The 22,499-nt window shown below is 36.7% G+C and overlaps 1 protein-coding gene across 2 annotated transcripts in view; it reads right to left on the bottom strand.

The window, feature by feature from the left end:
* Window positions 1-2,972: 2,972 nt before the first annotated feature.
* Window positions 2,973-22,499, bottom strand: part of LOC110533259 (mucin-17) — a 39,336-nt gene continuing 19,809 nt past the window's right edge. Inside the window, exons 6-11 of one of the 2 annotated variants that reach the window (XM_036989466.1) lie at window positions 11,409-11,550; window positions 8,609-8,755; window positions 7,830-7,885; window positions 7,168-7,665; window positions 6,997-7,079; window positions 2,973-6,927 (exon numbers count right to left, since the gene is read on the bottom strand). In XM_036989466.1, coding sequence (XP_036845361.1) covers window positions 6,847-6,927; window positions 6,997-7,079; window positions 7,168-7,665; window positions 7,830-7,885; window positions 8,609-8,755; window positions 11,409-11,550 — 1,007 coding nt within the window. In that variant the 3' untranslated portion in view covers window positions 2,973-6,846. The remainder of the gene's footprint in view (window positions 6,928-6,996; window positions 7,080-7,167; window positions 7,666-7,829; window positions 7,886-8,608; window positions 8,756-11,408; window positions 11,551-22,499) is intronic. The other variant, XM_036989467.1, reaches the window with a different exon arrangement.

Below are 22,499 nucleotides of genomic sequence, written 5' to 3'. Positions count from 1 at the left end.
CTTCACAGTTAGTCCAGTTTAACCAATCCAATAACCATCTGTTACAGTTCAATACTTCCAATCAGATATATGAGTTCTGGTTTACGATATACAGTACTTCACAGTTAGTCCAGTTTAACCAATCCAATAACCATCTGTTACAGTTCAATACTTCCAATCAGATATATGAGTTCTGGTTTACGATATACAGTACTTCACAGTTAGTCCAGTTTAACCAATCCAATAACCATCTGTTACAGTTCAATACTTCCAATCAGATATATGAGTTCTGGTTTACGATATACAGTACTTCACAGTTAGTCCAGTTCAACCAATCCAATAACCATCTGCTACGGTTCAATACTTCCAATCAGATATATGAGTTCTGGTTTACGATATACAGTACTTCACAGTTAGTCCAGTTCAACCAATCCAATAACCATCTGCTACGGTTCAATACTTCCAATCAGATATATGAGTTCTGGTTTACGATATACAGTACTTCACAGTTAGTCCAGTTTAACCAATCCAATAACCATCTGTTACAGTTCAATACTTCCAATCAGATATATGAGTTCTGGTTTACGATATACAGTACTTCACAGTTAGTCCAGTTTAACCAATCCAATAACCATCTGTTACAGTTCAATACTTCCAATCAGATATATGAGTTCTGGTTTACGATATACAGTACTTCACAGTTAGTCCAGTTTAACCAATCCAATAACCATCTGTTACAGTTCAATACTTCCAATCAAATATATGAGTTCTGGTTTACGATATACAGTACTTCACAGTTAGTCCAGTTTAACCAATCCAATAACCATCTGTTACAGTTCAATACTTCCAATCAGATATATGAGTTCTGGTTTACGATATACAGTACTTCACAGTTAGTCCAGTTTAACCAATCCAATAACCATCTGTTACAGTTCAATACTTCCAATCAGATATATGAGTTCTGGTTTACGATATACAGTACTTCACAGTTAGTCCAGTTTAACCAATCCAATAACCATCTGTTACAGTTCAATACTTCCAATCAGATATATGAGTTCTGGTTTACGATATACAGTACTTCACAGTTAGTCCAGTTTAACCAATCCAATAACCATCTGTTACAGTTCAATACTTCCAATCAGATATATGAGTTCTGGTTTACGATATACAGTACTTCACAGTTAGTCCAGTTTAACCAATCCAATAACCATCTGTTACAGTTCAATACTTCCAATCAGATATATGAGTTCTGGTTTACGATATACAGTACTTCACAGTTAGTCCAGTTCAACCAATCCAATAACCATCTGCTACGGTTCAATACTTCCAATCAGATATATGAGTTCTGGTTTACGATATACAGTACTTCACAGTTAGTCCAGTTCAACCAATCCAATAACCATCTGCTACGGTTCAATACTTCCAATCAGATATATGAGTTCTGGTTTACGATATACAGTACTTCACAGTTAGTCCAGTTTAACCAATCCAATAACCATCTGTTACAGTTCAATACTTCCAATCAGATATATGAGTTCTGGTTTACGATATACAGTACTTCACAGTTAGTCCAGTTTAACCAATCCAATAACCATCTGTTACGGTTCAATACTTCCAATCAGATATATGAGTTCTGGTTTACGATATACAGTACTTCACAGTTAGTCCAGTTTAACCAATCCAATAACCATCTGTTACGGTTCAATACTTCCAATCAGATATATGAGTTCTGGTTTACGATATACAGTACTTCACAGTTAGTCCAGTTTAACCAATCCAATAACCATCTGTTACAGTTCAATACTTCCAATCAGATATATGAGTTCTGGTTTACGATATACAGTACTTCACAGTTAGTCCAGTGGAACCAGGTTAGTCCAGTTTAACCAGGTTAGTCCAATTTAACCAGGTTAGTCCAGATTTAACCAGGTTAGTCCAATTTAACCAGGTTAGTCCAGTGGAACCAGGTTAGTCCAGTTTAACCAGGTTAGTCCAATTTAACCAGGTTAGTCCAGATTTAACCAGGTTAGTCCAATTTAACCAGGTAAGTCCAGTTGAACCAGGTTAGTCCAGTTGAACCAGGTTAGTCCAGTTTAACCAGGTTAGTCCAGATTTAACCAGGTTAGTCTAGTTTAACCAGGTTAGTCCAGATTTAACCAGGTTAGTCTAGTTTAACCAGGTTAGTCTAGTTTAACCAGAGGGGGGGGACATCTGAATAGAACACTACTGTTTGCCAATTATAAAGTGGATACGGTGCCATTACATCGCCAGAGAAAGAAACCTGATTTGTGGTCTCAGGTGGACACTCAGGTGGCAAGAACATAATTAAATGCTAACCTTGCATTTTTTTTGTGTGCAAATATTCAGGATCATCTTTTTGCGAACCTTGTAGTTCTTGCATTGCGTACTGCATAGGGTATATTTTAGGCTTTCCTATATCCCAAAAATATTCCCAGGATATTCCGGATTCCCACGAATCAATCCCGTACAAGTCCCCAAATTGTCACAGCTAAAATACCAACATTGCAGGATTAACAATTCTACTGGGCCTATCCAATGGCAGTTCTGTTATTTTAGTTCCGATCTGATAGAGTCCGCTCTGCCTTACCACTGAGCTAGTACACAACTAGGGCCTGTTCCTCAAACTCAACAGTAAGGGTCTTACAGTAGACTGGGCTATCCCCTAAGTACCTGTACTACCTCACCCTGCAACCCAGCATCTTTTCAGGATCGTCCAGGCCAGATAGTCGACCTTAGGACACTATGAGTGGATACTCTCTCCTGGGTTGGTTTAGCCCAGAATCACCCCTCATACGACTCCTACCAATGCACTCAGTCAGTACCTTTAGTTGGGTCTCAGGTTCCTTCATACCAGCAATTCAGGTTCCGAAAAGACTATTTAACCAGATGCTACAAATCCTTAATTAATCCAGTCTGTTTCAGAAACCTGGAGTAAAACGACATGCAAAGTATGACTCTTTGATGACACAGGGTTTCAGAACAATAAAGCAAGTTTATTCAAAATTACAGAAAAAAGGCATAAAAAAAAAGATCAATCAATATCACCAATTGATGATATGCAAAAATGTACCTTGGATTAAATTGAGAGATGCCTTCAGCGTCTTTACCTAAACCCTTTACCTAAAAACTATAACAATTTTATGAGAAGCACAGTTTTTAATAACAAGAAAAACATGTTCTTACCTTCTACAATTTATATACAGATTTTTGTCTCCCCCCTCGGGATGCTCAGTCCCTCAGTTGGTGTCTAAAAAACTAACAGCTACTAGAACACTTCTACCAATGAGGTAACCTAAAGGGTTCCTCCTAGAATGTTCTAGAACACTTCTACCAATGAGGTAACATTAAGGGTTCCTCCTAGAATGTTCTAGAACACTTCTACCAATGAGGTAACCTAAAGGATTCCTCCTAGAATGTTCTAGAACATGTCTATCAATGAGATAACCTTAAGGGTTCCTCCTAGAATGTACTAGAACACTTCTATCAATGAGGTAACATTAAGGATTCCTCCTAGAATGTACTAGAACACTTCTATCAATGAGGTAACCTTAAGGATTCCTCCTAGAATGTACTAGAACACTTCTATCAATGAGGTAACCTTAAGGATTCCTCCTAGAATGTACTAGAACACTTCTATCAATGAGGTAACCTTAAGGGTTCCTCCTAGAATGTACTAGAACACTTCTATCAATGAGGTAACCTTAAGTGTTCCTCCTAGAATGTACTAGAACACTTCTATCAATGAGGTAACATTAAGGGTTCCTCCTAGAATGTACTAGAACACTTCTATCAATGAGGTAAGATTAAGGGATCTCCAGATCAAGCTAGCACCTTTACTATACTTCATTAACATCAACTCCTTAAAACATACATTTTTCAAACTACCTTTACTCAATTCTAATCTTACTACAACCTAATTTATTGCTCCAGTTATATTTTAATACTTCAATATTTTAAACATTTCAACATTATAACATTTGACCATTATAACGTCTCGTTATCAACCTCCTAAGGCCTTGTCCTCTAAGCAGAATCAAACACAGTCTATTTGATTCACAACTTAAAGAAAACTACATTATAACTCTCCTCACCTTTACCTGCATTATTTTAACACCTTTAATATCTCCCAATGTTTTCAACCTTTAACATTTAATATGTTTAACCTTTAATTAGGATTTCAATCAATTCCAGTCCCAATTCATTTCTTCTTCTCTTTAGTCAATGTCAATTCATTTCTTCTTCTCTTTAGTCAGTCAGTTAATTTCTTCTATTTCGTCAGTGTCAATTCAACCTCATTGTTCATTCTTCTTTATGTTCCATGTGTGAGTGAAAGTGAAACGTCTTCCTGAGTGTGTGTGGGTGTTTACAAGTGGGTCCTCCTACCGGTGTCCTCTGTCACTAAAATGTCACGGACAACTGAGCCTCAACCAACTATTCTTGACACAGGAAAGAACCCCAGTCTACCTCTGTACATTACCAAACAGGAAAGAACCTCAGTCTACCTCTGTACGTTACCAAACAGGAAAGAACCCCAGTCTACCTCTGTACATTACCAAACAGGAAAGAACCCCAGTCTACCTCTGTACATTACCAAACAGGAAAGAACCTCAGTCTACCTCTGTACGTTACCAAACAGGAAAGAACCCCAGTCTACCTCTGTACATTACCAAACAGGAAAGAACCCCAGTCTACCTCTGTACATTACCAAACAGGAAAGAACCCCAGTCTACCTCTGTACATTACCAAACAGGAAAGAACCCCAGTCTACCTCTGTACGTTACCAAACAGGAAAGGACCTCAGTCTACCTCTGTACATTACCAAACAGGAAAGAACCCCAGTCTACCTCTGTACATTACCAAACAGGAAAGACCCTCAGTCTACCTCTGTACATTACCAAACAGGAAAGAACCCCAGTCTACCTCTGTACGTTACCAAACAGGAAAGAACCCCAGTCTACCTCTGTACATTACCAAACAGGAAAGAACCCCAGTCTACCTCTGTACATTACCAAACAGGAAAGAACCCCAGTCTACCTCTGTACATTACCAAACAGGAAAGAACCCCAGTCTACCTCTGTACATTACCAAACAGGAAAGAACCTCAGTCTACCTCTGTACATTACCAAACAGGAAAGAACCCCAGTCTACCTCTGTACGTTACCAAACAGGAAAGAACCCCAGTCTACCTCTGTACATTACCAAACAGGAAAGAACCCCAGTCTACCTCTGTACATTACCAAACAGGAAAGAACCCCAGTCTACCTCTGTACATTACCAAACAGGAAAGAACCCCAGTCTACCTCTGTACGTTACCAAACAGGAAAGAACCCCAGTCTACCTCTGTACGTTACCAAACAGGAAAGAACCTCAGTCTACCTCTGTACGTTACCAAACAGGAAAGAACCCCAGTCTACCTCTGTACATTACCAAACAGGAAAGAACCCCAGTCTACCTCTGTACGTTACCAAACAGGAAAGGACCTCAGTCTACCTCTGTACATTACCAAACAGGAAAGAACCCCAGTCTACCTCTGTACGTTACCAAACAGGAAAGAACCCCAGTCTACCTCTGTACATTACCAAACAGGAAAGAACCCCAGTCTACCTCTGTACATTACCAAACAGGAAAGAACCCCAGTCTACCTCTGTACATTACCAAACAGGAAAGAACCCCAGTCTACCTCTGTACATTACCAAACAGGAAAGAACCTCAGTCTACCTCTGTACATTACCAAACAGGAAAGAACCCCAGTCTACCTCTGTACGTTACCAAACAGGAAAGAACCCCAGTCTACCTCTGTACATTACCAAACAGGAAAGAACCCCAGTCTACCTCTGTACATTACCAAACAGGAAAGAACCCCAGTCTACCTCTGTACATTACCAAACAGGAAAGAACCCCAGTCTACCTCTGTACGTTACCAAACAGGAAAGAACCCCAGTCTACCTCTGTACGTTACCAAACAGGAAAGAACCTCAGTCTACCTCTGTACGTTACCAAACAGGAAAGAACCCCAGTCTACCTCTGTACATTACCAAACAGGAAAGAACCCCAGTCTACCTCTGTACGTTACCAAACAGGAAAGGACCTCAGTCTACCTCTGTACATTACCAAACAGGAAAGAACCCCAGTCTACCTCTGTACGTTACCAAACATATTAATGTTGTATTTCTTCTTCTGGACATAAAACATTTACATTTTAGTAATTCAACTAACATCCAGTCAGAAGTAGTCAGTCCATTCAACTAACATCCAGTCAGAAGTAGTCAGTCCATTCAACTAACATCCAGTCAGAAGTAGTCAGTCCATTCAACTAACATCCAGTCAGAAGTAGTCAGTCCATTCAACTAACATCCAGTCAGAAGTAGTCAGTCCATTCAACTAACATCCAGTCAGAAGTAGTCAGTCCATTCAACTAACATCCAGTCAGAAGTAGTCAGTCCATTCAACTAACATCCAGTCAGAAGTAGTCAGTCCATTCAACTAACATCCAGTCAGAAGTAGTCAGTCCATTCAACTAACATCCAGTCAGAAGTAGTCAGTCCATTCAACTAACATCCAGTCAGAAGTAGTCAGTCCATTCAACTAACATCCAGTCAGAAGTAGTCAGTCCATTCAACTAACATCCAGTCAGAAGTAGTCAGTCCATTCAACTAATCCTGGCAATCCAGAACAAAAATCATAATTTATGTTACGTGCGTCTGTCCCAAGGGATTAGTACAAATCAACCATATTCTGTCATTATAAGGAACCACTTCTTCTTCAGAAGAACTTTCTGCAGAATCAGAACCAGGAAGAAAAGACAAGTAGGAGTGAAGAATGTTGATCTGAATTCCTGTTCCTCCCTCAGGAACTGATCCCATGAGTGGCTCTCAGGCGTAGCGCGAAGTCCCCTGGCAGCCCTTGTCTGATCAGTTCCTCACGGAGCTGGAAACACAACACACACAGTGATTATCAGGTAGAGCTGAGGAGAAACCTGTCTGATCTGACACTGACCTGCTGTAAAACCACGTTTCTGATGTAATCATCTGTCAGTGGGATCAGAGAGGACAGTTTTATCCTCAGTACAACAACGTATCCTGTGGAAACACAGTCAGTCCACATTATTACAACACACATACACAAATCATTTGTTAAAATTTGAACAAAAGTTAATTCTGTACTTACTAGGCACACTGCTCGTTGTTGTACCGTCCACAATATGGGTTGTGAGATCGGTGGTTGGGTGTGTACTTAAAGTTGTGGATGCTGTGGTAGTTGTGGTCACTGTGGTAGTTGTGGGTACGTACGTACTGACATTTGTGGGTGTGGTTGTGAGTTCAGTAGTTGTTTGGGTGGTATTTGGAAGTGCAGGTGAAATCTGTGTGGTCGTGAGGTTTGTTGTTAGAGGAGGGGAGGTTGTTGGTTCCTCTGTGGTTGTGAGGTTTATTGTCAGAGGAGGGGAGGTTGTTGGTTCCTCTGTGGTTGTGAGGTTTATTGTCAGAGGAGGGGAGGGTGTTTGTTCCTCTGTGGTTGTGAGGTTTATTGTCAGAGGAGGGGAGGGTGTTGGTTCCTCTGTGGTTGTGAGGTTTATTGTCAGATGAGGGGAGGGTTTTGGTTCCTCTGTGGTTGTGAGATTTATTGTCAGGGGAGGGGAGGGTGTTGGTTCCTCTGTGGTTCTGATGGCTGTAGCACAAAGACAGACAGACAGACAGAGATGTGTTGATTGGTTGATTGGTTGGTAATTGTCTCAAACATGCATTTCAACTAGCATCTGTAAATAACAGTGAGACTAGCAGAACACCAGAAAGGGGATCATTAACCTCATGCTGTAGTGAACCTGTACCCACCACTTGTGTTTCCAACCCTGACGATCAGACAGCGCAGCTCAGAGTGATACATGGAACTGAGAAGATCAACAGAACAACTGTTAAACTGTTCAGATCTTTGTTAAACAGCATTTTATAAAACATTACAAAACCAAACAAACCACAAACCATTGGTTTAATGAAACATATCAAAACCAAACAAACCACATTCCATTGGTTTAAAAAAAACATGTCAAAACCAAACAAACCACATTCCATTGGTTAAAAAAAAAACATGTCAAAGCCAAACAAACCACATTCCATTGGTTTAAAAAAAACATGTCAAAACCAAACAAACCACATTCCATTGGTTTAAAAAAAAACATGTCAAAGCCACACAAACCACATTCCAATGGACTGGGGGGTAGTATTGAGTAGCTTGGATGAATAAGGTGCCTAGAGTAAACTAAATCCGACACTGATTAACGAGAAGTTGATCTTTAAAATGGTGTATAATATTTGTATGTTTGTTTAATTTTGAGATTTATTTTGTTTTGAATTTGGCGAAGTGGGACGATGCCGAACCCGGAGAAGTAAATGAAACAGGTTAAAACCAAACAAACCACATACCATTGAAGGGAAAGGCAAGTTACAACCTAGTCAGTTGCACAACTGAATGGATTCTACCAAAATGTGTCTAAATGTATATTCAACTGATCGTCTTGATAGTAGCCTACAGAAATGATGGATTATGTCAGTTTATTTTGTGCCTTTATTTAATCAGGTAAGTCATTGGAATGTTGATGTGGCTGCAGACTGACCTGTCGTTCACTCCCTGAGCGATGAAGCACACAGGATAGTACCCTCCCTCCTCATCCTCAGTGGGCGTCCATCTTAGAAGGTACTCTCCTGGGACAGTGGTGTTCTCTGTGATACTGGAAGGTCCACTCACCAACAGCTCTGAAACCCTGAAACACACAGGGAGAAAAAAATACAATGTCATTATTATTTTAGATTTATTATACTATTATTATTATTTTTCATTATGAACCCCATTAGCTTAAGCAGCAGCTACTCTTCCTGGGGTCAAAACATACAACATGACATTATATGTAACATTAATAGACAAGAAAAGATCAAGGACAGAACTGCATCGCTTCAAAATATGAATCAAATGAATAAAAAAGTCCTGTATTGAAATGGAAAGTGTTACATGTTGAAGATAAAAATGGCTTGAACAAAGTTGACATCAGTTTATGTATTGACTGTAGATGTCAGATCAGTTTATGTATTGACTGTAGATGCCAGATCAGTTTATGTATTGACTGTAGATGTCAGATCAGTTTATGTATTGACTGTAGATGCCAGATCAGTTTATGTATTGACTGTAGATGCCAGATCAGTTTGTATTGACTGTAGATGCCAGATCAGTTTATGTATTGACTGTAGATGCCAGATCAGTTTATGTATTGACTGTAGATGCCAGATCAGTTTATGTATTGACTGTAGATGCCAGATCAGTTTATGTATTGACTGTAGATGCCAGATCAGTTTATGTATTGACTGTAGATGCCAGATCAGTTTATGTATTGACTGTAGATGCCAGATCAGTTTATGTATTGACTGTAGATGCCAGATCAGTTTATGTATTGACTGTAGATGCCAGATCAGTTTATGTATTGACTGTAGATGTCAGATCAGTTTATGTATTGACTGTAGATGCCAGATCAGGAACCATATCAGTTTATGTATTGACTGTAGATGCCAGATCAGTTTATGTATTGACTGTAGATGCCAGATCAGTTTATGTATTGACTGTAGATGTCATATCAGTTTATGTATTGACTGTAGATGTCATATCAGTTTATGTATTGACTGTAGATGTCATATCAGTTTATGTATTGACTGTAGATGTCATATCAGATTATGCATTGACTGTAGATGCCAGATCAGTTTATGTATTGACTGTAGATGTCAGATCAGTTTATGTATTGACTGTAGATGCCAGATCAGTTTATGTATTGACTGTAGATGCCAGATCAGTTTATGTATTGACTGTAGATGTCAGATCAGTTTATGTATTGACTGTAGATGTCAGATCAGTTTATGTATTGACTGTAGATGCCAGATCAGTTTATGTATTGACTGTAGATGTCAGATCAGTTTATGTATTGACTGTAGATGTCAGATCAGTTTATGTATTGACTGTAGATGCCAGATCAGTTTATGTATTGACTGTAGATGTCAGATCAGTTTATGTATTGACTGTAGATGTCAGATCAGTTTATGTATTGTAGATGCCAGATCAGTTTATGTATTGACTGTAGATGTCAGATCAGGAACCATATCAGTTTATGTATTGACTGTAGATGCCAGATCAGTTTATGTATTGACTGTAGATGCCAGATCAGTTTATGTATTGACTGTAGATGCCAGATCAGGAACCATATCAGTTTATGTATTGACTGTAGATGCCAGATCAGTTTATGTATTGACTGTAGATGTCAGATCAGTTTATGTATTGACTGTAGATGTCAGATCAGGAACCACATCAGTTTATGTATTGACTGTAGATGTCAGATCAGTTTATGTATTGACTGTAGATGCCAGATCAGTTTATGTATTGACTGTAGATGCCAGATCAGTTTATGTATTGACTGTAGATGCCAGATCAGTTTATGTATTGACTGTAGATGCCAGATCAGGAACCATATCAGTTTATGTATTGACTGTAGATGTCAGATCAGTTTATGTATTGACTGTAGATGCCAGATCAGTTTATGTATTGACTGTAGATGTCAGATCAGTTTATGTATTGACTGTAGATGTCAGATCAGGAACCAGATCAGTTTATGTATTGACTGTAGATGCCAGATCAGGAACCATATCAGTTTATGTATTGACTGTAGATGCCAGATCAGGAACCAGATCAGTTTATGTATTGACTGTAGATGCCAGATCAGTTTATGTATTGACTGTAGATGTCAGATCAGTTTATGTATTGACTGTAGATGTCAGATCAGGAACCACATCAGTTTATGTATTGACTGTAGATGTCAGATCAGTTTATGTATTGACTGTAGATGCCAGATTAGTTTATGTATTGACTGTAGATGCCAGATCAGTTTATTTATTGACTGTAGATGTCAGATCAGTTTATGTATTGACTGTAGATGCCAGATCAGGAACCAGATCAGTTTATGTGTTGACTGTATATTTGTATTTGTGTTCATTACGGATCCTCATTAGCTGCTGCCAAGGCTTTAAAGTGTGTGTGTGTGTGTGTGTGTGTATGCATATGTGTGTGTGTGTGTGTGTGTGTGTGTGTGTGTGTGTGTGTGTGTGTGTGTGTGTGTGTGTGTGTGTGTGTGTGTGTGTGTGTGTGTGTGTGTGTGTGTGTGTGTGTGTGTGTGTATGCATGTGTCTGTGCCAATGTTTGTGTTGCTTTACAGTCCCCGCTGTTCCATAAGGTGTATTTGTATCTGTTTTTTAAATCTGATTGTACGGCAAGGGAAGAGCAAAAACCCGCTGACACACCTGTTGGTGCAACTATTGCATTTAAAACCCCTGATTTTAGTCTCTACCTATCGGCTAAGTGTTTCCATGTTTCCTTTCTCTTACGTGGACTGGGTAGCCTGTGCTCTGACAGTGATTTCCAGGGGTTGGTCTGCAGAGGCGTAGAGCAGTGCACCCTGGGCTGGTGTTGGAGACAGGAAGATGGGTAGGTACAACCCCTCCATACAGGATGTCACCGGGGGGTCCACTGAGAGACAAACCATGGAGTTGAGATACAACACACAGCGTCATGTTTTTCAGTATAAATCATTACCACAACCACTTTACGATGCTACTTCTACTACTGGAAACAAGCCACAGGCATCATCTTATTCTCTATGAAGAGAAACAACTTGTTAGAAACTACCTAGATAGAAAGATAAACTACCTAGATATAAAGATGAACTATATAAATATAAACTACCGAGATATAAAGATAAACTACCTAGATATAAAGATAAACTACCTAGATATAAAGATAAACTACCTAGATATAAACTACCTAGATATAAAGATAAACTATATAGATATAAAGATAAACTATATAAATATAAACTACCGAGATATAAAGATAAACTACCTAGATATAAAGATAAACTACATAGCTATAAAGATAAACTACCTAGATATAAAGATAAACTACCTAGATATAAAGATAAACTACCTAGATATAAAGATAAACTATATAGATATAAAGATAAACTACCTAGATATAAACTACCTAGATATAAAGATAAACTACCTGGATATAAATATAAACTACCTGGATATAAAGATAAACTACCTGGATATAAAGATAAACTACCTAGATATAAAGATAAACTACATAGATATAAACTACCTAGATATAAAGATAAACTACATAGATATAAAGATAAACTACATAGATATAAACTACCTAGATATAAAGATAAACTACCTAGATATAAAGATAAACTACCTAGATATAAAGATAAACTACCTAGATATAAACTACCTAGATATAAAGATAAACTATATAGATATAAAGATAAACTACCTAGATTTAAAGATAAACTACCGAGATATAAAGATAAACTACCTAGATATAAACTACCGAGATATAAAGATAAACTACCTAGATATAAAGATAAACTACATAGATATAAACTACCTAGATATAAAGATAAACTACATAGATACAAACTACCTAGATATATAGATAAACTACCTAGATATAAACTACCTAGATATAAAATAAACTACCTAGATATAAAGATAAACTACCTAGATATAAAGATAAACTACCTAGATTTAAAGATAAACTACCCAGATATAAACTACCTAGATATAAAGATAAACTATATAGATATAAACTACCTAGATATAAAGATAAACTATATAGATATAAACTACCTAGATATAAAGATAAACTATATTGATATAAACTACCTAGATATAAAGATAAACTACCTGGACATAAATATAAACTACCTAGATATAAAGATAAACTACTTGGATATAAAGTTAAACTACCTGGATATAAAGATAAACTACCTAGATATAAAGATAAACTACCTAGATATAAAGATAAACTACCTAGATATAAAGATAAACTGCCTCATATAAACTACTTAGATATAAAGATAAACTACCTCATATAAACTACCTAGATATAAAAATAAACTACCTGGATATAAATATAAACTATATAGATATAAAGATAAACTACCTAGATATAAAGATAAACTATATAGATATAAAGATAAACTACCTAGATATAAAGATAAACTACCTCATATAAACTACCTAGATATAAAAATAAACTACCTAGATATAAAGATAAACTATATAGATATAAAGATAAACTACCTAGATATAAAGATAAACTACCTAGATATAAACTACCTGGATATAAAGATAAATTACCTAGATATAAAGATAAACTACCTAGATATAAAGATAAACTATATAGATATAAACTACCTAGATATAAAGATAAACTATATAGATATAAACTACCTAGATATAAAGATAAACTACCTAGATATAAAGATAAACTACCTAGATATAAAGATAAACTACCTAGATATAAACTACCTGGATATAAAGATAAACTACCTAGATATAAACTACCTGGATATAAAGATAAACTACCTAGATATAAAGATAAACTACCTCATATAAACTACCTAGATATAAAGATAAACTGCCTCATATAAACTACTTAGATATAAAGATAAACTACCTCATATAAACTACCTAGATATAAAAATAAACTACCTAGATATAAAAATAAACTACCTAGATATAAAGATAAACTACCTAGATATAAAGATAAACTACCTAGATATAAAGATAAACTACCTAGATATAAAGATAAACTACCCAGATATAAAGAGAAACTATGTAGATATAAACTACCGAGATATAAAGATAAACTACCTAGATATAAAGGGAAACTATGTCACGTTCTGACCTCTATTTCCTTTGTTTTTGTATTTATTTAGTATGGTCAGGGCGTGAGTTGGGTGGGCAGTCTATGTTTGTTTTTCTATGTTTTGGTCTAGTTCTATGTTCGGCCTGATATGGTTCTCAATCAGAGGCAGGTGTTCGTCATTGTCTCTGATTGGGAACCATATTTAGGTAGCCTGGGTTTCACTGTGTGTTTGTGGGTGATTGTTCCTGTCTTTGTGTAGTGTTCACCAGATAGGCTGTATTAGGTTTTGAGTTCTCACGTTTCTTGTTTTTTCGTTAGTTTGTTCATGTATAGTGTCGTAAATAAAATACAATGAACAACCACCACGCTGCGCTTTGGTCCGCCTCTACTTCACAAGAGGAGAACCGTTACAGAATCACCCACCACAACAGGACCAAGCGGTGTGGTAATGGGCAACGGAGAAAGCAGCAGCAGGAGCAGCGCGAGGAGGTATGGACATGGGAGGACGTTATGGACAGCAATGGCATGGGTTATACTACTTGGGAGGAGATCGACAGGTGGGCGGCCGACCCAGGGAGAGTGCCGGAGCCCGCCTGGGATTCGATGGAGCAGTGCGCGGAGGGCTATCAGAGAATGGAGTTGGCGAAGCAGGCACGGCGGCGCGGAAGGAAGCCCGAGAGGCAGCCCCAAAAATTTCTTGGGGGGGGGCTAACAGGGAGTATGGCTACGCCAGGTAGGAGACCTGGGCAGACTCCCTGTGCTTACCGGGGGGCTAGAGAGACCGGGCAGGCACCGTGTTATGCAGTGGTGCGCACGGTGTCTCCAGTGCGGGTGCATAGCCCGGTGCGGTATATTCCAGCTCCGCGTGTCGGCCGGGCTAGATTGAGCGTCGAGCCTAATGCCATGAAGCCGGCTCTACGCAGCTGGTCCCCAGTGCGTTTCCTTGGGCCGGCTTACATGGCACCAGCCTTGCGCTCGGTGTCTCCGGTTCGCCTGCATAGCCCAGTGCGGGCTATTCCACCACGCCGCACTGGCAGGGCGACCGTGAGCATTCAACCAGGTAAGGTTGGGCAGGCTCGGTGCTCAAGAGCTCCAGTGCGCCTGCACGGTCCGGTCTTTCCAGTACCACCTCCACACCCCAGCCCTCCGGTAGCAGCTCCCCGCACAAGGCTTCCTGTGCGTGTCCTCGGCCCAGTACCACCAGTGCCAGCACCACGCATCAGGCCTACAGTGCGCCTCGCCTGTCCAGCACTACCAGAGCCTTCCTCCTCTCCAGCGCTGCCGGAGTCTCCCGCCTGTTCGGCGCTAGGAGAGCTACTCAGCCCAGCGCCGCCAGCGCCGCCCGTCTGCCCAGCGCCATCTGAGCCGCCCGTCTGCCCAGCGCCATCTGAGCCGCCCGTCTGCCCAGCGCCGCCAGCGCCGCCCGTCTGCCCAGCGCCGCCAGCGCCGCCCGTCTGCCCAGCGCCGCCAGTGCCGCCCGTCTGCCCAGCGCCGCCAGTGCCGCCCGTCTGCCCAGCGCCGCCAGTGCCGCCCGTCTGCCCAGCGCCGCCAGTGCCGCCCGTCTGCCCAGCGCCGCCAGTGCCGCCCGTCTGCCCAGCGCCGCCAGTGCCGCCCGTCTGCCCAGCGCCGCCAGTGCCGCCCGTCTGCCCAGCGCCGCCAGTGCCGCCCGTCTGCCCAGCGCCGCCAGTGCCGCCCGTCTGCCAGGAGCCGCCAGTGCCGCCCGTCTGCCAGGGGCCGCCAGTGCCGCCCGTCAGCCAGGGGCCGCCAGTGCCGCCCGTCAGCCAGGGGCCGCCAGTGCCGCCCGTCAGCCAGGGGCCGCCAGTGCCGCCCGTCAGCCAGGGGCCGCCAGTGCCGCCAGTCAGCCAGGGGCCGCCAGTGCCGCCAGTCAACCAGGGGCCGCCAGTGCCGCCCGTCAGCCAGGGGCCGCCAGTCAGCCAGGGGCCGCCAGTGCCGCCAGTCAACCAGGGGCCGCCAGTGCCGCCAGTCAGCCAGGGGCCGCCAGTGCCGCCAGTCAGCCAGGGGCCGCTAGAGCCCCTCCGCCCGGAGCAGCTGCCCCTCTGTCCCGAGCAGCTGCCCCTCTGTCCCGAGCAGCTGTCCCTCTGTCCCGAGCAGCTGTCCCTCTGTCCCGAGCAGCTGCTTCACCTCTGTCCCGAGCAGCTGCTTCACCTCTGTCCCGAGCAGCTGCTTCACCTCTGTCCCGAGCTGCCCCTCTGTCCCAAGCAGCCCCTCTGTCCCGAGCTGCTGCCGCCCTTCTGTCCCGAGCAGCTGCCGCCCCTCTGTCCCGAGCTGCTGCCGCCCCTCTGTCCCGAGCAGCTGCCGCCCCTCTGTCCCGAGCAGCTGCTTCACCTCTGTCCCGAGCTGCCCCTATGTCCCAAGCAGCCCCTCTGTCCAGTGGGGTCATTGAGAGGGGTGGGCATGGTGAGTAAGCCACGGAGGCGGACAATAAGGCGGACTGAGACAATGGCAAAGTGGGGTCCGCGTCCCGCGCCAGAGCCGCCACCGCGGACAGACGCCCACCCAGACCCTCCCCTATAGGTCAAGGTTTTGCGGCCGGAGTCCGCACCTTTGGGGGGGGGTACTGTCACGTTCTGACCTCTATTTCCTTTGTTTTTGTATTTATTTAGTATGGTCAGGGCGTGAGTTGGGTGGGCAGTCTATGTTTGTTTTTCTATGTTTTGGTCTAGTTCTATGTTCGGCCTGATATGGTTCTCAATCAGAGGCAGGTGTTCGTCATTGTCTCTGATTGGGAACCATATTTAGGTAGCCTGGGTTTCACTGTGTGTTTGTGGGTGATTGTTCCTGTCTTTGTGTAGTGTTCACCAGATAGGCTGTATTAGGTTTTGAGTTCTCACGTTTCTTGTTTTTTCGTTAGTTTGTTCATGTATAGTGTCGTAAATAAAATACAATGAACAACCACCACGCTGCGCTTTGGTCCGCCTCTACTTCACAAGAGGAGAACCGTTACAAACTATGTAGATATAAACTACCTAGATTTAAAGATAAACTACCCAGATATAAACTACCTAGATATAAAGATAAACTATATAGATATAAACTACCTAGATATAAAGATAAACTATATAGATATAAACTACCTAGATATAAAGATAAACTATATTGATATAAACTACCTAGATATAAAGATAAACTACCTGGATATAAATATAAACTACCTAGATATAAAGATAAGCTACCTAGATATAAAGATAAACTACCTAGATATAAAGATAAACTGCCTCATATAAACTACTTAGATATAAAGATAAACTACCTCATATAAACTACCTAGATATAAAAATAAACTACCTGGATATAAATATAAACTATATAGATATAAAGATAAACTACCTAGATATAAAGAAACTATATAGATATAAAGATAAACTACCTAGATATAAAGATAAACTACCTCATATAAACTACCTAGATATAAAAATAAACTACCTAGATATAAAGATAAACTATATAGATATAAAGATAAACTACCTAGATATAAACTACCTGGATATAAAGATAAACTACCTAGATATAAAGATAAACTACCTAGATATAAAGATAAACTATATAGATATAAACTACCTAGATATAAAGATAAACTATATAGATATAAAGATAAACTACCTAGATATAAAGATAAACTACCTAGATATAAAGATAAACTACCTAGATATAAACTACCTGGATATAAAGATAAACTACCTAGATATAAACTACCTGGATATAAACTACCTGGATATAAAGATAAACTACCTAGATATAAAGATAAAATACCTCATATAAACTACCTAGATATAAAGATAAACTGCCTCATATAAACTACTTAGATATAAAGATAAACTACCTCATATAAACTACCTAGATATAAAAATAAACTACCTAGATATAAAAATAAACTACCTAGATATAAAGATAAACTACCTAGATATAAAGATAAACTACCTAGATATAAAGATAAACTACCTAGATATAAAGATAAACTACCCAGATATAAAGAGAAACTATGTAGATATAAACTACCGAGATATAAAGATAAACTACCTAGATATAAAGGGAAACTATGTAGATATAAACTACCTAGATATAAAGATAAACTACCTAGATATAAAGATAAACTACCTAGATATAAAGATAAACTACCTAGATTTAAAGATAAACTACCCAGATATAAACTACCTAGATATAAAGATAAACTATATAGATATAAACTACCTAGATATAAAGATAAACTATATAGATATAAACTACCTAGATATAAAGATAAACTATATTGATATAAACTACCTAGATATAAAGATAAACTACCTGGATATAAATATAAACTACCTAGATATAAAGATAAACTACTTGGATATAAAGTTAAACTACCTGGATATAAAGATAAACTACCTAGATATAAAGATAAGCTACCTAGATATAAAGATAAACTACCTAGATATAAAGATAAACTGCCTCATATAAACTACTTAGATATAAAGATAAACTACCTCATATAAACTACCTAGATATAAAAATAAACTACCTGGATATAAATATAAACTATATAGATATAAAGATAAACTACCTAGATATAAAGATAAACTATATAGATATAAAGATAAACTACCTAGATATAAAGATAAACTACCTCATATAAACTACCTAGATATAAAAATAAACTACCTAGATATAAAGATAAACTATATAGATGTAAAGATAAACTACCTAGATATAAAGATAAACTACCTAGATATAAACTACCTGGATATAAAGATAAACTACCTAGATATAAAGATAAACTACCTAGATATAAAGATAAACTATATAGATATAAACTACCTAGATATAAAGATAAACTATATAGATATAAAGATAAACTACCTAGATATAAAGATAAACTACCTAGATATAAAGATAAACTACCTAGATATAAACTACCTGGATATAAAGATAAACTACCTAGATATAAACTACCTGGATATAAACTACCTGGATATAAAGATAAACTACCTAGATATAAAGATAAAATACCTCATATAAACTACCTAGATATAAAGATAAACTACCTCATATAAACTACCTAGATATAAAAATAAACTACCTAGATATAAAAATAAACTACCTAGATATAAAGATAAACTACCTAGATATAAAGATAAACTACCTAGATATAAAGATAAACTATATAGATATAAACTACCTAGATATAAAGATAAACTATATAGATATAAACTACCTAGATATAAAGATAAACTATATAGATATAAACTACCTAGATATAAAGATAAACTATATAGATATAAACTACCTAGATATAAAAATAAACTACCTAGATATAAAGATAAACTACCTAGATATAAAGATAAACTATATAGATATAAACTACCTAGATATAAAGATAAACTATATAGATATAAACTACCTAGATATAAAGATAAACTATATAGATATAAACTACCTAGATATAAAAATAAACTACCTAGATATAAAGATAAACTACCCAGATATAAAGAGAAACTACCTAGATATAAAGATAAACTACCTAGATATAAAGATAAACTACCTAGATATAAAGAGAAACTATGTAGATATAAAGATAAACTACCTAGATATAAACTACCTGGATATAAAGATAAACTACCTAGATATAAACTACCTAGATATAAAGATAAACTACCTAGATATAAAGATAAACTACCTAGATATAAAGATAAACTACCTAGATATAAAGATAAACTACCTAGATATAAAGATAAACTACCCAGATATAAAGAGAAACTATGTAGATATAAACTACCTAGATATAAAGATAAACTACCTAGATATAAAGATAAATTACCTGGATATAAAGATAAACTATATAGATATAAACTATCTAGATATAAAGATAATCTATATAGATATAAACTACCTAGATATAAAGATAAACTATATAGATATAAACTACCTAGATATAAAGATAAACTATATAGATATAAACTACCTAGATATAAAGATAAACTATATAGATATAAACTACCTAGATATAAAGATAAACTACCTAGATATAAACTACCTGGATATAAAGATAAACTACCTAGATATAAAGATAAACTACCTAGATATAAAGATAAACTATATAGATATAAACTACCTAGATATAAAGATAAACTATATAGATATAAAGATAAACTACCTAGATATAAAGATAAACTACCTAGATATAAAGATAAACTACCTAGATATAAACTACCTGGATATAAAGATAAACTACCTAGATATAAACTACCTGGATATAAACTACCTGGATATAAAGATAAACTACCTAGATATAAAGATAAAATACCTCATATAAACTACCTAGATATAAAGATAAACTGCCTCATATAAACTACTTAGATATAAAGATAAACTACCTCATATAAACTACCTAGATATAAAAATAAACTACCTAGATATAAAAATAAACTACCTAGATATAAAGATAAACTACCTAGATATAAAGATAAACTACCTAGATATAAAGATAAACTACCTAGATATAAAGATAAACTACCCAGATATAAAGAGAAACTATGTAGATATAAACTACCGAGATATAAAGATAAACTACCTAGATATAAAGGGAAACTATGTAGATATAAACTACCTAGATATAAAGATAAACTACCTAGATATAAAGATAAACTACCTAGATATAAAGATAAACTACCTAGATTTAAAGATAAACTACCCAGATATAAACTACCTAGATATAAAGATAAACTATATAGATATAAACTACCTAGATATAAAGATAAACTATATAGATATAAACTACCTAGATATAAAGATAAACTATATTGATATAAACTACCTAGATATAAAGATAAACTACCTGGATATAAATATAAACTACCTAGATATAAAGATAAACTACTTGGATATAAAGTTAAACTACCTGGATATAAAGATAAACTACCTAGATATAAAGATAAGCTACCTAGATATAAAGATAAACTACCTAGATATAAAGATAAACTGCCTCATATAAACTACTTAGATATAAAGATAAACTACCTCATATAAACTACCTAGATATAAAAATAAACTACCTGGATATAAATATAAACTATATAGATATAAAGATAAACTACCTAGATATAAAGATAAACTATATAGATATAAAGATAAACTACCTAGATATAAAGATAAACTACCTCATATAAACTACCTAGATATAAAAATAAACTACCTAGATATAAAGATAAACTATATAGATGTAAAGATAAACTACCTAGATATAAAGATAAACTACCTAGATATAAACTACCTGGATATAAAGATAAACTACCTAGATATAAAGATAAACTACCTAGATATAAAGATAAACTATATAGATATAAACTACCTAGATATAAAGATAAACTATATAGATATAAAGATAAACTACCTAGATATAAAGATAAACTACCTAGATATAAAGATAAACTACCTAGATATAAACTACCTGGATATAAAGATAAACTACCTAGATATAAACTACCTGGATATAAACTACCTGGATATAAAGATAAACTACCTAGATATAAAGATAAAATACCTCATATAAACTACCTAGATATAAAGATAAACTACCTCATATAAACTACCTAGATATAAAAATAAACTACCTAGATATAAAAATAAACTACCTAGATATAAAGATAAACTACCTAGATATAAAGATAAACTACCTAGATATAAAGATAAACTATATAGATATAAACTACCTAGATATAAAGATAAACTATATAGATATAAACTACCTAGATATAAAGATAAACTATATAGATATAAACTACCTAGATATAAAGATAAACTATATAGATATAAACTACCTAGATATAAAAATAAACTACCTAGATATAAAGATAAACTACCTAGATATAAAGATAAACTATATAGATATAAACTACCTAGATATAAAGATAAACTATATAGATATAAACTACCTAGATATAAAGATAAACTATATAGATATAAACTACCTAGATATAAAAATAAACTACCTAGATATAAAGATAAACTACCCAGATATAAAGAGAAACTACCTAGATATAAAGATAAACTACCTAGATATAAAGATAAACTACCTAGATATAAAGAGAAACTATGTAGATATAAAGATAAACTACCTAGATATAAACTACCTGGATATAAAGATAAACTACCTAGATATAAACTACCTAGATATAAAGATAAACTACCTAGATATAAAGATAAACTACCTAGATATAAAGATAAACTACCTAGATATAAAGATAAACTACCTAGATATAAAGATAAACTACCCAGATATAAAGAGAAACTATGTAGATATAAACTACCTAGATATAAAGATAAACTACCTAGATATAAAGATAAATTACCTGGATATAAAGATAAACTATATAGATATAAACTATCTAGATATAAAGATAATCTATATAGATATAAACTACCTAGATATAAAGATAAACTATATAGATATAAACTACCTAGATATAAAGATAAACTATATAGATATAAACTACCTAGATATAAAGATAAACTATATTGATATAAAGTACCTAGATATAAAGATAAACTATATAGATATAAACTACCTAGATATAAAGATAAACTGCCTCATATAAACTACTTAGATATAAAGATAAACTACCTCATATAAACTACCTAGATATAAATATAAACTACTTAGATATGAAGATAAACTACCAAGATATAAACTACTTAGATATAAATATAAACTACTTAGATATAAAGATAAACTACCTAGATATAAAAATAAACTACCCAGATAT

This window comes from Oncorhynchus mykiss, chromosome 10 (genome assembly GCF_013265735.2).
Source record: "Oncorhynchus mykiss isolate Arlee chromosome 10, USDA_OmykA_1.1, whole genome shotgun sequence".
NCBI lineage: Eukaryota > Metazoa > Chordata > Actinopteri > Salmoniformes > Salmonidae > Oncorhynchus > Oncorhynchus mykiss.
Note: the sequence above shows the minus strand (reverse complement) of the source record. Positions and strands in the feature narration are given on the sequence as shown.